Source organism: Odontesthes bonariensis, chromosome 23, assembly GCF_027942865.1.
Source record: "Odontesthes bonariensis isolate fOdoBon6 chromosome 23, fOdoBon6.hap1, whole genome shotgun sequence".
NCBI classification, from domain to species: domain Eukaryota; kingdom Metazoa; phylum Chordata; class Actinopteri; order Atheriniformes; family Atherinopsidae; genus Odontesthes; species Odontesthes bonariensis.
The window spans coordinates 31,095,188-31,112,630 of record NC_134528.1 but is presented as its reverse complement, the minus strand read 5'-3'; the positions used below and the strand labels follow the sequence as shown (position 1 = coordinate 31,112,630).

The window sequence follows — 17,443 nt, the reverse complement described above, 5'->3', positions numbered from 1 at the left end:
GAAGGCTCTGCCTCCCATTCTACTTTTAGAAACTCTGGGAACCTCAAGTAAACCTGCAGTTTGGGAACGAAGTGCTCTGTTAGGAAAATATCTTACAATGAGATCTTTAAGATATGATGGAGCTCGGTCATTAAGAGCTTTATATGTGAGGAGAAGAATCTTAAATTCTATTCTGAATTTAACAGGGAGCCAATGAAGAGAAGCTAAAACTGGAGAAATATGATATCTGCTGTTAGTTCTCATCAGAACTCTGGCTGCAGCATTTTGGATCAGCTGGAGGCTTTTCAGAGAATATGTAGGACAGCCCAATAATAAAGAATTACAGTAGTCCAATCCTGAAGTAACAAATGCATGGAGCAGTTTTTCTGCATCACTCTGAGACAAGATGTTCCTGATTTTAACAATATTACGAAGGTGAAAGAAGGCAGTCCTAGAAACCTGTTTTATATGCGAGTCAAATGATAAATTCTGGTCAAAAATAACTCCAAGGTTCCTCACTGTAGAACTAGAAGCCAAGGAAATACCATCTAGAGTAACTATATAGCTAGACAATTTCTCCCTGAAACGCTCAGGTCCAAAGATAACGACTTCAGTTTTGTCTGAATTTAGAAGCAGACAGTTCTGAGTCATCCAGGTCTTTGTGTCTTTAAGACATGCTTGTAGTCTGACCAACCTATTGGGTTCATCTGGTTTTATAGATAAGTACAGCTGAGTATCATCAGCATAGCAATGGAAATTTATGCCATGCTGTCTAATAATGTTACCTAATGGAAGCATGTATAAAGTGAAAAGAATCGGCCCAAGCACAGAACCCTGAGGAACTCCATGACTTACTCTGGTGTGTGAGGAAGATTCTTCATTTACAAGAACAAACTGAAATGTATCAGATAAATATGATTTAAACCAGCCTAATGCAGTTCCTTTAATCCCAATAACATGTTCAAGTCTGTGTAATAAGATACTGTGATCGACCGTACACAGAACTCCTGAATCTCCTCTCTCAGGTCCCAGAAGCTTTTCAGCACTTTTCCCAGACTCAGCCACCTGACGGCTGTGTGGTAGCTTAGGTCACGGTGGTCAGTCTCAGTTTCTTCTAAAAGTGAAACAAACTGTCTATGATTCAGTGCCCTTGATCTGATAAAGTTAACAGTTTAATTACAACATCAACAACGTGATTCACTTGTAACACTGACTTGCATAACACTTCCTGATGTATAATACAATGAAAAAAAGTTCATTTCTGCCACTTTGTCCTGGATTCACTTTAACAGACCAACTTTTTTTCCTGTGAGATTTGGACCCCCATCTGTTGTCACGCCCACCAGTTTGTCCCATTTTAGCCCCAAGCTTTCGAGACGTGCATTTACCTCAGCTAAGACATCACTCCCCGTTGTTGTCCCTTTCATTGACCGCATGTCTGCCAGCTCCTCCGTGATTCTGAAGTCTGCATTGATCCCGCGCATGAAGATGAGCAGCTGGGCAGTGCCCCGTATACCACAGCTCTCATCCAAAGCCAGGGAAAAGTACTCAAAGTCATTCACGCTGTCTTTCAGTTGTAGCAGCAGGTTTTTCGCGATGTCCTCAATCCTCCTCGTTACGGTGCGGCGGGAGAGGGAGACGTTCTCAAAAGCGTCTTTTTTCTCGGGACATATTAGCGCAGACGAGTCCACCAAACACTCCTTAATGAACTCTCCATCAGAGAAGGGTTTGCTCTTTCTAGCAATCTTGTGCGAAATAACAAAACTTGTCTTGACTGCAGCACCTCTGGATGGCAAACGTTTTGTAAAAAGTGTTTGTTGAGATTGCAGCTTGGCGAGCAACACAGACGCCTCAGCTGCGCGCTCTTTTTCTGAAAAGTTCTTGTATTTCTCCCCGTGTTTAGTCACATAGTGACGGTGGATATTATACTCCTTTAACACAGCCACTGACACACCACAAACTAAACACACAGCTTTACCTTTTACCTCTGTATACAAATATTTCGCTGTCCATGCCTTGTTGAAAACGCGGCATTCTGAATCAACTTTTCTTTTTTTACCGTGAGACGACATTTTGTGTGGATCAGGGATTCGGATGCTAGCATCACCTGTCACTTATGCGTGCATTCATAAACAATGCGTCAGGCCCTTTCAAAATAAAAGACAGCTGCATCGCATGCACACCAAAATCCGTTTTTATTTTTGACTGGAGGGGGCAGGGGGGCGCGGGCCGGACAGGGACGGGCAAAGGGCCGTATCCGGCCTGCGGGCCGTAAAATGCCCAGGTCTGATCTAGAGTAACTATATAACAGCAGACAGTGTTGGGAAATATCAGATTTACAGACATACATATAAATGGGTGAAAATGCATTTGGACGTTAGACAGAAAGGTTTTTGCTTTTACATTTTGGAAGCACATTGCAGATGATTTAAATTAGAGCCTCTATATATTTGATATTGTTAGTCACTTTCATGAGAAAAAGCATAAACATAGCTGTCTGTGCTTTGTGATCTTAAGTTCTGCTAAAAACACGTTGGTGTGTGGTTTCTCATTGTTGTTGTTGCCTGATAAGGAGAAATGCAGAAGACAAATGGGAAAGTGAGTCCAGACTGACTGAAATGCAAACCATGAGGTACTGTTACAGGGGGGCTGGAGCACGGCAGAGGGGGATTGGGCTTGTTTTGCAGGAGACATACCCATGTCCTGTGTGCCTATACCGTACCGGGGAACCAAATAATAACGTGGTGTACGGTGCAGAGGAACACGACACACTGGGCTGAGGTTCCTGTAAAGGTCAGGACTAATACATACCTGCTAAGGCAGCGTCTTTTCTGTCAGCATGGATTGGTACGCACTGATGAATCCAGGAGCATTGTTCCCGATGATGGATTTTTCAGATGTTTTCATTAACACATTGACTCCCAAGTCACGTAAAACTACGTTTTTACTGCCCATGTGTTGGCTCCCACATGGTAAAAATACGTTTTTACGTTTTTTTTATGGATTCTGAATCTATACATTCTAATGCACATTCTGTGTGATTTTTGTAATTTTGTGATGAACAGAACTGACATAGATGGCAGTCAAAAACTGGTGTCATCATCTGGACATTTTGATCATTACGCCAATGGCTTTGCATCAACTCAAGAACAATTGTGATAACGCTGCATTGATTGTTGTGCATTTCCGCATTTTGTCCAATCACACGTGTCGGTTTCCAGAGGGTGACGGTAAAGTAACATAAACAAACAACAAGAAGGAGAAGTAAACACGCGACAAGTCTAAGGAGGCGGTCTTATGAACAGGTTAGCTTTGCAACATGCGACACGACGCAAATCCTCTGACCCGGATATGTAAGTATCTAAAGTGCCACAGGCTGAAAGAGCGCACGTTTCACAAAAGCCCCGATATCTCAGTTTGTTGTTGATTTTGGTGGATACCCGCCTTGGTTTAGCTAAGGATAGCTCGCTAATGGCGGCACCTAGAGACACGCAGTTTTGACCCACAAAGAGTTTAAAGTCTCAGCTTTCAAACGAGCCATAACATGTTTCAGTGGCCCTATCACATAATATGCTGTGACTGTACAAAAAACGTCAAAAAATGGTTTAGAACGCTGGGATTCTACGACATAATTCTGTAAAAACCGCCGGTATTCAATGTGTTAAGAGGCTCCCACAGGCAGATAGGCATGTTTGCTAGGCCACTTGTAGTCAGCAACTCTACGAGAGAGATCTTATCATGTAGAAAGTCAGTAAATCACTTTCTTTCTGTGAAGACCAGATGAAATACTAACAGCCACCCACACGTGCACAGTGCATGAGCAGGCATGTAGGCTGGAGCAGACAGGAGGGATTTTCCCATACTGCCTCTGGAGCGCCTGCTCTAGATTGTTTCAGTGCAACTCGGCTATTATTAGAGCTGTATTATCAGGAGAGATGGAGTCAGAGAGGAGGATGGAAGGAAAAGTAGTGGAGAGAAAAGCAGACTGTTTTTGGCATCACTGAATATGCAGCAGGGGCTGCACAGCGGTGTGGTGGTTAGCACAAAAACAGGGTTCCAGCTTCGTGTGGAGTCTGCATGTTTTCCCCGTGTATGCGTGGGCTCTCTCCAGGTCCTCCGGCTTCCTCCCACCACCCAAAAACATGCATGTTGGCTTCACTGGTAACTCTAAATCTTCAAGCATATCTCCATTAGGAAAGAGAACAAGGTCTCAGCTCTGATTGGTGTGGCCTGCCTGAAGCTACCCATCTGTCTCTTTCATGCAGTAGCTACACACAGCATCCTGCTCGAGATTCCAAAGTTCTGAGGCCAGACACAGCTGAGTTCTTTCACTGAGTTACTGTGGGTGCTAACTCCACAAGTACACCAAAGGAGGGGCCAGATTCCTTCTTCTAAAGATCATATCATGGACAGCAAAGATGGGACAGTACCTGCAGCTAGGCATGGGCTGGTAGGAGATTCTGACGGTATGATAACCTTAGGCAAAAATATCACGGTATTATGATTACAGCTCTAAAATGTGTATTTTGAATGTCTGTATTTAAAAATGTTCAATTTTCAATTGAACAGTCTTTTATTTTTAAACAATAGAACATGCTGGACATTAGTGAATATGTATTTAAAATAAACAATTTAAAAAATGCTCTGAATTCTTTCTTAATAAAAAAATAAATGCAGTCAGTCCTTTAACTAAAGCTAAACCTGCAACTCAAGTCACGAGTTTATGAATTATTTTTAGTGGAAAAAAACCAACACAAAATGCAAATAAATGCAGAGACTTAACCTGTGGCTCAAGATCAGAACATAAATAATTGAAAAAAGTAAAAACACTTCCGCTAACTACACTACAAAGACGAAAGTGGAGAAGGAAACAATGCCCCCGTCAAGGGCAGGAAGAGCAGCACCGTCCTCAATGATCAGCATTCTCACCCATAACTGACAGAACAGCTGATGAGCCTGCAGAAGTTGGTATTTACATAGGCATGTTCCATGTGTTCTCACCATGATAGTCTGTTATAGGACTCAGAATATTGCTATAGGACTTTTAAGTGCATTGTGTTACCTTTTCTTTGTTTGTTATGAAATGGTGTGCTTCAGTGGACACACCTGGGAATTATCGTTGCCTTTCAGGATGCAACGATAATATTAACAGATCGGTTTTATATGATGCTTTTCATGATACTCAAAGCCAGTTCCAGTGAATGAAACAACAGCAAATTCCCCAAAGTTCTGCCATTCTCCGTCAGTGAGTTCTGGGAGTTGATGTGGTCCCTGTTGTTTCAGTGCAGTGTCGTACAGGGGCCTGTGTCTGGATTCCAATTGGTCCATCCTGTTTGTCACACTGCAAACAGCTGACCAAAAACTGCTTTTTTCAACTGAGGAAAATCTCCAAACTCAGGAAAATGGTGTCACAAAATGATTTGGAGCTGATTATACATGCATTTGTGTCTTTGCGTTTGGACTATTGTAATAGTCTGTTTTCATGTCTGAACAAGAAGGAGCTGTCTCGCCTGCAGAATTCTGACCCGCTCTAATAGGAGGACTCACTTAACCCCTGTTCCTAAAGCTCTTCATTGGCTACCAGTTTCCTCTGGGATAAATTTTAAAATGTTGGTTTTAACTTTCCGAGCATTGCATGGTCAGGCTCCACCCTACATCAGAGATCTGATCCAGTCTTACACCCCAGCAAGGGTTCTGAGGTCTGTGGATCAGAATCTTCTGATGGCGCCACGCACGCGTTTCCGGACCAGAGGAGACCGATCCTTCCAGGCTGTTGCTCCCAGGCTTTGGAACGATCTTCCGCTCTCTCTGCGTTCGATGGAGTCTGTTGACGCCTTCAAAAGGCAACTTAAGACCTTTTTATTTGTTCAGTTTTTTTCTTTATTTTCTTAATTGTCTTGGGCTGCTATGATTGTCACTTGCTTTGGCCTTTTTAAACTTATACTTTTATGTACTTCTTAACTGTGTTTTTCTATTGTACCTGTAAAGCGCTTTGTGACCCTGGTCTGTGAAAGGTGCTGTACAAATAAAGATTACTTACTTACTTACTTACTTGTCGATCTCCAGACAAATTTGGACTGGTGCACGACTATGCGGCAACCAAAAGACAGACGTGGTAAAGTTCGGGGGGCTCGCCCCCTTCAGCCATCATACAGCCTGCAGAGCTGCCTGCTGGTCACTCACAGCAAGTGGAGGTCCGCGGGGGGAGGGGCCTCCCCTTCCTCTGAAGAGACGCCACATTAAAAAAAAAAATAAAAAAAACGCTCATACCGCAGGGATGCTATGACAGAAAATGTTAGCTTGACTTTTTCATACCGTGGGATACCTTGAAACCGGTGACCGGCCCGTGCCTACCTGCAGCCCTTCCTTCAAGGACTGAACATTTGCATAAGGAATGTGATCACAGAAACCAATTCAATTCAGAATCAGAATCAGAAAAGGTTTTATTGCCAAGTAATTTTTACATCACGTGGAATTTGGCCTGGCCTGTTTGGTTCCATAAAAACAAAAAATATAATAATAATAAAATAAAGTCATAAATGTAAAAATATATGTACAAAGTATTTGTAAGAAGAGTGCGTTAATGTAATGCAGAGTCCGACAGAGAGACAGTACGTTAACATAACGTGTAGTGTCAGTGGGGATAAGGGGTTCATGTCAGTGAGGGGGTACAGCGGGCCTTGGTCGTGAGGCCAACCGCAGAGGGGAAGAAGCTGTTCTTGTGTCGGGAGGTTTTGGTCCTGATAGACCGCAGCCTCCTGCTAGAGGGGAGCGCTTTGAACAGTCTGTGTCCGGGGTGGGAGGGGTCGGCCACAATCTTACCTGCACGCCTCAGCGTCCTGGAGGCGTGCAGGTCTTGGAGAGATGGCAGATTGCAGCCGATCACCCTCTCCGCAGAGTGGATGATGCGCTGCAGCCTGCCCTTGTCCTTGGCAGTGGCCGCAGCGTACCAGATGGTGATGGATTCTATTCAGTTTTATTTCTAAAGTGCCATATCACTACAAATGTCATCTCAAGGCACTTCAATAATACAGTCCAATTCATTGTAATCCTAATAATTAAATTCAAAATTAGTCAAATTCATACATGCAGAGCCAATTGAAAAACAATTTCTTAGCCTAGGAAACCAACAGATTGCACCCAAACTTGTCTTCAGTCCAATCTCCCGTCTGCAGCCAGGTTTCTGTAAGACCAAATATATCAATATGATGATCACTTGGAAAGGAGAGATCTAATATTCAGCATTTTTATAATCTTTTTTTAGGTTTTCTGGATTTTCTCCTCTTGTGTTTATTGATTTATTTAATTTGGGTGGTGTGGAGCAGACACAGTCATTATGGGGTTTTGGGGGGTAGCAGCAGGTGGGAAGCTGCAGAGAAGTGTGTAAGACTACAACTCTGCATCCTGGTCTCAACCCTGGGTTGTCATGTTTTAGGGTGACTAATAAATTCGTCCATATTTCTAGAAATGAGAGCTGCTCCTTCCAAAGTGGGATGGATGCTGTCTTTCCTCAGACCAGGTTTTCTCCAGAAAGATTGCCAATTATCTCTGTAGCCCACGTTGTTTGCTGGGCACCCACACAGCCAGCTGTTGAAGGAGGACATGCGACTAAACATATCATCACTGGTCAGATTTGGCAGGGGTCCAGAAAAAAGTCCCACATTGTTTTGGCACACAGGGCATTAGCGTTAGCATTAGTGCTACACAGCTAAGTGCAAGACTGCTAACTATATGGTTGATATACCTTGCTGGTCTGTTCTTTACTGAACTTTAAGTGTTGCTGAGCTCACATTTTATTTGTTGAGTTGTTGTTGGCTCGGCACAGATGTTGCATGCTCCTAACACCCTTCTTTGTTCAACCTGGCACTTGAAAGAAAAATCCCACTCAAAAGATTTGTTTTTAGATTTTGTAAGCAGAACGAGACACTCAGAAAATGATTGAAGTGTCCTGCTTTTGGTCTGGTTGTATGTGTTTAAGCTTGAACACGCTAACTCATGGGGGTCCACAGACAAAGAGCCACTAATCTCCAGTCAAATGTTGCTGCTGCCATTTTCTGAGCTCACTGCTTACATGATGACAGCTGTTATTTCATTTTGTCCTATTTCCACGCAAACATGGCTGTCTGACTTTCAGTGTTGCAGCTGCTTCTATATTTTGTACACCGTGTGGTAGACTGTGGTGCTTATTAATCATGGTCTCAACAACAGGGTTCCTGGTTTGAATCTCGGCTGGTTCTTTGTGGAGTTTGTGGATTCTCTTCGGCTTCCTCCCACCGTCCAAAAACATTGATATTAGGTCAACTGATGACTCTAAATTGTCCCTAAGAGTGAGCATGCATGGTCGTGTGTCTCTGTGTGTCTGTGTGGGCCGGTGATGGGCCGGTGACCTGTGCAGGGTGGACCCTGCCTGCTGGGATGGGCTCCAGCCCCCCGGGACCCTGAGTTGGATTAAGCGGGTATAGAAAATGGACGGATATTTGATTGAATCATTGTGCCACACAGTAATTCATTAATAAAGCCTGCTCTTCTATTTTAAAGGAGAAGTGCTTTGTGATCATTGGTTGTGAAGGTCAGATTTATCTGACTTTCTGCCATCTGTTCCAGATGACATGCACAGACAGACACTGGAGACTGATACTGGTGTTTAGTTATTAGTTCCAGTTTCTATGTGCCCTGTCGTGAATGATTTTTATTTGTCAAAATGAGTTTGATTGAATATGAACATCCCTCCATATGATTATCTTGGTAATAAAGTATTCTGTTGATTATTCGTTTCATCAAGTCAAAGGATAAGAAACAGTGAAATGAAAACATCATCATGATGTAGATAAGAGTGTTTGCTTTCTCCCCGACACAGAGCTGTGTCAGCAGATATCTTGTGTTAGCTTCTCTGCCTTCAGAGGCTGGATTTGGATGCAACTGTTATTTCTGTTCTCAGGAAATCACGAGCAGAGACTTTACTGGTTACTTTGGGAGCTTTTCCTTTGGTTCTTCTTTCATGTGAAATGAAGAATACTAGTTCCCATTAGAACATGATAGTGGTGATAGCAGTTCTGGTGACATTTCAAATGAATTTTCCCCCTGTTTGTCCAACACAGGACAGAAATGAAAAGTGGCTGCACCTCCCAGCCCAGGCTTTAGACGGCGGCTGGTCGTCCAACCCAATAAGTTTGACAGAGTCAGATAATAGAAGTGCAGGCAGTCTGTTGTTGCATTGTTGCATGCACCTATTTCTGTCACTTTATCATGGAGGGTTTCTTATTTTATTCTGTATTTCTACAGTTTATATTTATCCTCCTTGTTGTTTTATACAAGTTGCACCTTCAGGAGATCAATTTCATTCAACTCTATCCTATGTATGTCGCTGAATGTAAAGTAAAGATTGAGTTGAGGTGAATGGAGCAGAAGAATCCTTTTTTCTGCTCTGAGCTGTCCTCTCTGGGCTGCTGGCTGTGGCTGCTCTGTTAACCTGTGCTGCAGTCTACTCACAGAGGTTCCTGTACTTTAGGAGCTGTTCCAGTGGTTCACTCTGTCTGCATCCTACACTTGTTACAAAACTAGAATTTTAAACTTAATACCAATGTCCAAAAGACAATATTCAAAACCATTTTGATACCATGGAGGAAAAAATGAATTGATAAATGGAAAGGAAGCTGACAATAAGTTGTAATAAATAGGGCCCCACTTGAAGTGTTTTTTAAGTCATGACTAGAGAACACTGTGAACCTCACAACTATGTGCTTCTGACTCATTTTGAAGTATACTGAGTCTGAAACCATCCTGGAAAGAATCCTCTGGTTCCCAGCCGGCACGACACCATTTTGCTTTACGGTACCATGGGCGGCTGTAGCTCAGGAGGAAGAGCAGTCACCCACCAATCAGAAGGTCGGTGGTTCTCCGGCTTCCCCGGACCACATGTAGAAGTGTCCTTGGGCAAGGCACTGAACCCCTGCCTACCGATGCATCCATCGGTGTGTGAATGAGTAGGAAGCACGCAGAGTGTATAGACATAGAGGAAGAAGAAGAGAGGAAGTGTAGGAGCAACACACGGGACAAGAATAAAGCTGGGAGGATTTTGCTGCTGCAGAGAACTGGGAGAAAAACAGGACGCAGAGTTAGCTTCATTGCTGCTGTCAGTAAGTAAGAAGTGATGGGCTCTCTGGTTCTGAGCCGTTTGCTTTGCTCGGTTCTGTCGGGGACGTGCAGGTTGAAATGAAGTCAAAGAGTACGATGGTCCTGCTCTGTGCAGGCTGTGGGTCAGAGGAGGTGTGGGGGGCTCCTGTGATGAAGCTAATGGAACATTTACTTCAGTGCTCTGGGTCCTGAGCAACAGGAAAGAAGCAACAACTCAGCAGCTTGTGATCATCATCTCTGTGTCACAGATGAAGCCTCAGTTAGCTCCTGGCTTGTTTCACACTCACATGGAGATCCAACGTTTGCTCCCACAGGCAGATAGGCATGTTTGCTAGGCCACTTGTAGTCAGCAACTCTACGAGAGAGATCTTATCATGTAGAAAGTCAGTAAATCACTTTCTTTCTGTGAAGACCAGATGAAATACTAACAGCCACCCACACGTGCACAGTGCATGAGGAAGATGGAAGTTTGGAGCCTTTCTAAATGTTCTCTGCTGCTCCACACTACATGCCACTGTAACATACACAGCATGTGCTGATGTCACACACAGGCCACATTCACATTCTTTAAAAGTGGAACTCACAGAAAGAAAACTGTGTTACAGATGAACAAGAACATAATAATCTGGCTTCTAACCATGACACCAGCATCCAAAGAGCTGTGCATGGACGTGCTCAGCATCATCATCTATCAACAATAACAGATTCATGAACACAGCTCATACCAACAGCGACATTGTTGCAAACAGTTGCCTAACAGCGGAAAATCCACTCCCAGCTTTCTGTCCACAGGTGACCATGCTCACCAGTCCAGAACCCAGAATCATTGTCAGGACAGTGCTGAAACCAGCCTAAGAACCAGGAACTGAAACTTGACCCGTAGAAGCAGCCATGTGGTTACCACGTAGAGCTAGTTGATAAAAGCAGTTCAAAGTTAGATTTAGGGCTGCAGCTAGCAATTCTTTTTTTAATCAATACATATATAGATCTGTGTTTTTGGTGACTCCATTTATCTAATGATTATTTGCAGTGCAGTTAGATAATAATCCTAATATTAATCATTCTTCAACCAATGTTGGGATGCCCCATTGTAGCCAAAGTCCTGATCCTGATTATTCTGCTCAGTATCATGATGATGATTATTTAACACCATCATTCAGTGACTTTCAAAGCAACATTAGCTTATTGCTCTGTTTAGATGAAGTTAGTCTTTGGGTGGTGCTGCAGGGTGGAGGTGGTGGGAAACCCTGTGCTTGCTCAGGAATCGTACAGACAGGACCACAGATGGTGTGCGATCCTAAAGCCTGTCTGTCAAACCTGTGGAGGTCTGGGCTGCTCGTGCACCTCTGGAGACGTGCACTGAAGCTCCAGGGAGTAACCCTGAGGTTCTTCTTTCCTCTGAGCAGCGTGCCAACAGGCTCTCTGTCCGGCACCTCCACTCCAGCTGAACTCGACATCCACACGGCCGGGCGGAGTCACTTGGGCTTTAATGACCCACTGACTTTCACACTCGCACTGGACTGAGGAAATGTTCTGAAGATGTTCTGGAACGGTGGCACGGGAGAACCCAACTGTCTGCAACATTGGCTGCGGACCTCTGCCTGAAATCTCAGGTCCATGAGCGCCGAGACCATGCATGGATGTGTCAGCAAATACCTGGGGTGTGGGTGTGTGTGTGTGTGTGTGTGTGTGTGTGTGTGTGATATCTCTATCACAGAGGTTGGTTCTTTCTGCTGCTTTCTTCCATCTCCTTGTTCCTGTGGACACTCACAGATATGGTTAGAACTCATATCAACACAACAGCGAGCCTCACACTGCCCCCTTCATACTCCCAACCAGGAGAGTTCCTCCCCAGCAGAAAGGCTCCTGCTGTTAGGAGCTTGTTTGAACAGTAACTACAGAGAAAGTATATCTTTGTGTAACTTAATAGAATAATTATTGTGATAGGTCTATCATCACATTTTATTGCTGCTGGCTTGCAGTGCTCAGGCCGTTTCATGCTGTTAGACCCATCTCAGTCAGTGGGGTCACATGGCACTGAAAGGATCGGATTATCGGCTAAATTACAATCAGACTGAGTTATAAAGTGCATGTAGACACCTTAATCTGACTAGAAATTGGATGGGATGAAGACCCCGAGATAACTGGGTTGAAAGTCACTCTAAACCTGTTTGTAGACGCTGAAGCACGTGGTGAATCAGACTTTGCGTTCTGCGCATGCTCCAGATGTTTTCCCGGGGTCGTGACCCGGAAGTCAAAGGAGACGATATTCCTGTTGTTGTCGCCCTCAGAAAGAAACAAACAACGCGATGGAGAATGCTCCGTTGGGCATCGCGTTTGTGCAACAAGCAGCTCATCACAGACCAAATGTAGAGGGAAGCAGCTTCATCTGGCTCTGCGTTCTCCATCTTTCTCCAATGCCTGAGTTTGTTGTTGTTGTTGGTGGTGAAGAGGTCAACAGGAAGTGGCTCTCTTAGCAACAGTTGGAATGGGTACAGCGCCACCTATCATACCGGGGTATGACACGCTTTGTGCCTCTGATCCCATTCATTCACCGCCATATATCCAAGGAGAATTACCCTCGCTCAGATAGAGCAGAACCCAACTATAGCTGTAATGGAATGACTCCCGTCATGTAACCACACTGAGTGAGGTGTGGAATGATCCGCTCTGGTGGCCATGTTGCGGTTGGGATGTGCAGCAGGTGCTCCACATGGGTGATCCCTGTGGTAGCTGATAAGACATGTTTGCACTGGAACACATGCGGTGCTCCAAAGCTCCACTAAATGTAGAGGCACAATCAGCAGAGAAATTCAGCTTGAAATCAACGGTTGGAAGGACTTGGTGTCCCCTTGATGTGTCTACAACAACACAGCTATTTTTGGACCTGCCTTCTTCTCCACTTCATCTGGAGGAAATGACAGATGGGTCCCACTACTCTCAGTGGTGGCTGTTTCCCTCCGTTTCTTGCTGTTTTCTCTGACTCTGTCCGTCTTCTCCTTCCTCCCACACCTATGGTATTTCTCTCAGAACTCAGACACACATCTGCACTCTGGGATTCCTGCCATCTTGTATCTGCTGTGATTTCCATGTGGGTTTGACAGAGAACACTGACCTTGTGAAAAAGGGAATGTCTCTTCATGCTGTCATTGGGCATTACTTCAGCTCATCTGCTCTCTTATTCTGCCTATCTCCTTCACATTACTTCCATCCCAGTGAAGCTGGCCTACAGAGCTGCTCGCAGTGTTCTGTCTGTCTCTCTTGTGATGAAGCTTAACCTGCTCAGATCTTTTCTTTATACTTGTTAAACCACATTGAATGCTGTTTGTTTGAACATTCTCTGCCTTTTCCTGACTTCAGCTCTCTCTGTATTGGACTTTTGATTCTCAGTGATACCAATGATACTTTGTGTCACGGCTCAAATGAGCCAGTATGTAAAAAGGACTCTTATGCAAGACACAGAGATGTTTATGGGGAAAGAGGTTTTTTGTAAGGCTTTCCAGGGGTGTGATCAGAATGGTCCAGGTCTATGGAGGTTGCTGAGACGAGAGGTTTAGACAAGGTTCATATGGACATCTGAAGGGTTGTTTTGCATGAATGAGAGAGGGTCTTACAGGGTCCAGGAGGTTTTACGCAAAGGAGGGGAGGGTCACTGGCTGTGGTGCAGGCAGGTTGTTAGTATGAGGAAGTTTGAATGGACGGGAGTTATTTCCACAGGGGTCTTCTCAGCGAGGAGTCCCCACGGGGAACCAGAGTGCAGAGAGGAATGCACAGCACAGAAGTTAGTAGAATGCTGGAAACTGGATGAACACGTGGAACAGGGAGCCATCCTCAGACTCAGAAACCAACACAACACCAGATCCATGCATGATCATGACACTTTGAGTTTGTGTGTAATATTACAAGAGGCTCTCTTCAAAACAGAGCACATGTGCACAGCACACTTTTAAAAGCAGCTTCTTGTGGGTAGTTTCCATGTGGAGAATAAATCTTGATAGGTGGGTAAGTGTCTGAACCAAAATGGTCATGTGATAAACTATGCTAAAGAGCATTCAGTTGAAGAACAGTCAATGGAATTGAAACCAAGATGTCCTCCTGCTATTATTGTGTGGTTATTACACAAAGGATAATGTGAGACCACCTGTCTTTTTCTTTTAGTACATAGCAGCTTATCAGTGAACAGCAGTTGGATACAGAGCAAAGGAATCCTGAAAAACAATGAGCTGATGATGTGGATGGGATGTATGTTCTGCAGAGCTTTCCTCTCATCTTTCTGTTTGGGCTGAAACCAGCCAATGACACTGCCAGGGGGTGTTGGAACTATAGAATGTCACTCATAGGTCCAGTAATTTGAATTACATTACTGGACCTATGAGTGAATTTACAAATTTCTGGTTCTGATGCACAGGCAAGGATTTGCGTCATTTTCCCGTAGTGATGGTAAGAGCAGGATCTGTGTCCACAGGATGTGTACACTGATGTTCCATCTGCTCCTGTACTCACTGTCTTTGTGTTCGTGTGTGTATCCACGGCTAGTGCTCACTGCAGCTTCTAGTTACTATAGCAACAGACTCAATAGATATGTCATTTTCTGTATGTATGTATATATTTTTTTTTCTATGTATATATATATATATATATATATATATATATAAATAATACAATAATAATAAAATATAATATATATATATATATATATATATATATATATATATATATATATATATATATATATATTATATATATATATATATATATATATATATATTTGCGATATGTGCAGAAGGAAAAAAGTGTTAATAAAAGTGAGTGGGTAAGAAATGCTTATAAGTCTCCTCAGTGAAATGGACAGTGAACGTGACTCTCTCAGATTGAGGTCAGCCTTTGTTGTCTGGAATGAATTGGACATGAAAGGATGGTTAGTGGATGGTAGATCATGTGAAAGTGGTGGATTAGATGCAGTAACGGTGGGGGCAGTGTCCTGGAATGACTGCTACTGGTGCAAACAAAATGCTGAGAATTCAGTAGGGGTGTGCAAAATAATCGTCATGACGATGCATCGCGATTCTAATTTTCGCGATCTACTGCATTGATTCTGGACGCCAAGTATCGATTATTTAAAAAAAAGAAAAAAATGTTTTTATTTTTTTTATTTTATTTTATTTTTTTATGCCTTTAATGACAGGACACATGCAATTGATGCATTTCGCTTCAAGGGATGTTTGCAATATATGTATATATTTTTTATAGTTTTATAAAGCCTATGCACTTTTTTTGTCTGTACTGATCATCCCTATTTTGTTATTTTAAGTTTTATAAATCCTATGCACTTTTTGTGATGAGTGTGTCCAGTAATAGTAATATTTGTGTCCAGTAATATTTGTTTTAATGGCAATACCTTCAAAAGTTGTTTCAATAAATACAGTTATGAATTGATTTGCTTTGAGTTATGTATCAATTGAAGACAGTCAGCCACTGGTAATGGCTGTATTTTTTTTTTTTAAGTATGTTCAGTGAAAATATCGCAATGCATCGCGATGCATCGCAATAATTCAAGTATCGTGATGCATCGTGATAGAATCGCATCGTGGCCTGTGAATCGTGATTCGAATCGAATCGTGACTTCTTTGCCAATACCCACCCCTAGAATTCAGTTTGGGAGCAGATGGAGCTGTGTTGATATGATACAACTATGAAGGATGGATTTGGGTGGTCATAAAGATAGATTAGTATTATTTGGATAGACTGCAGCAACAGTAAACAAAGAAAAGTATGAGTTTGGCAGTGATCACTCAGTTGACTGCAGTAGGGCATTGTGGGAGGAGAGGAGGGTGGCAGGCTGAATCAGGAGAGATGCACTCGTTGATCCCTCTCTGCGTATGAAGAGAAGAGTGAGGGGTGGGGGTATTTAGAGTAGAGAGAAAGAAGAGGAGGGTGGAGACCAAATGGAGAGATGATGCACACATCTGTGCACTCAGCAGCAGCATTCCTATATGATCTTAAAAGGGATGTGATGTGATGAGACTGATCAAACTTCCTCTCACACATCTCATCTCCTTTCTATGGATTCACAAATGTATTATTGAACCGAATGATTCCTTATTAATCCCACAGAGAGAAATGATGATTGTTGTTGTTTATATGAAAAACCCACAGCTTTATCATGAGGGTGTTTACATCCAAACTGAATTAGGAATTACAAGTCTTCCACACAAAGATCCCTCTTATTCAGGGGCTTATATGCAGCATTTTTTCAATTCTCTCATAAATAGAAGACTTGACAACAGCAAATCCAGATGGTTTATAACAAGGTGAAAGCATTCATGAACATCAGGAGCAATAAGGATGAGTTAGAGTTATCTTCTGTCCTTATAGTATATTAAGTGAATATACACACCACTTTGACTTGTTGGCAGCGTCTCTCACTTTGTATTCGCAGGAATGATATTCAAACTTGTATCAGATATTATTCCTCCTCATTTTATCTTACCCTCCTTCCTCTCCTTCATTTTTCCTTCTCCAATTCTGTGTCATCCTGGTCTAAATCAAATGAATTGGTTTGCTTTTTTGCTTGTACTTAGGTCCAGATATTTCTGTATTTTTTCTTGCCCTTCCTGTTTTTGTTCCTGCTTGTCCTCTTTCTTCTTCTCTTCCTGTCGTTATCAGGGTGCTAATGTTGCTTTATTAATGTTAGACTCCCGGAATTATGAACAAAAGCTGATACAAACTTTTTTTGTGTTATTGATAGAATATTTTTGTCTTTTGTTTAGGTTTATGTAGAATTTGATGACCAGGAGTGGGAGAAAAGAGAATGGATGAAGATTTATGAAGATTTCCAGCTGTTTCTACTGGAGCACCAGCTGGTCTGGGCCAAAAGGACGGAGGGAGCAACAGGAGGAGTGGGATCAGGAGGCCTGCTGCAAGGAACCAAATCCAAACATGTACAGTGGCCTGCCCTGGTAAGACCTTTGCTTTCTATTCATTGGCCAGGATCAGTTGGCCACATGACAAGGCTGACTATGCTGTTAGACATGTGTCGGTTTCCAGTGTCGAGGTACAGCACGATTCAAAAAAGGTCCTGCTCTCAAAGCAGTGATGTTTTCCATCATGCTGTTGTTCCAGTAGCAACTGCTTCTTATGACCCTTCACAGGCCCTTAGCAGCTGATTTTCTTCCTAAATGAATTATTTGAATAGAATAGAGGTAGAAAAAATAAAAACACAGATAATATACTCTGAATATATAAATAGAATGTTCTAAAAGATAAGAATGTGATGTATAAATCTGATATATAATATCAATATGGTTTATATTAGCACATATCACATATG

The 17,443-nt window shown here is 42.8% G+C and overlaps 1 protein-coding gene across 2 annotated transcripts in view; it reads left to right on the top strand.

Moving 5' to 3' along the window:
* The window catches only part of jmjd1cb (jumonji domain containing 1Cb), a 189,060-nt gene that overhangs the window by 59,251 nt on the left and 112,366 nt on the right, over positions 1-17,443 (top strand). For both annotated transcript variants that reach the window (XM_075456812.1, XM_075456811.1), the window contains exon 2: positions 16,884-17,072. In XM_075456812.1, the coding sequence (XP_075312927.1) occupies positions 16,884-17,072 (189 nt within the window). The remainder of the gene's footprint in view (positions 1-16,883; positions 17,073-17,443) is intronic.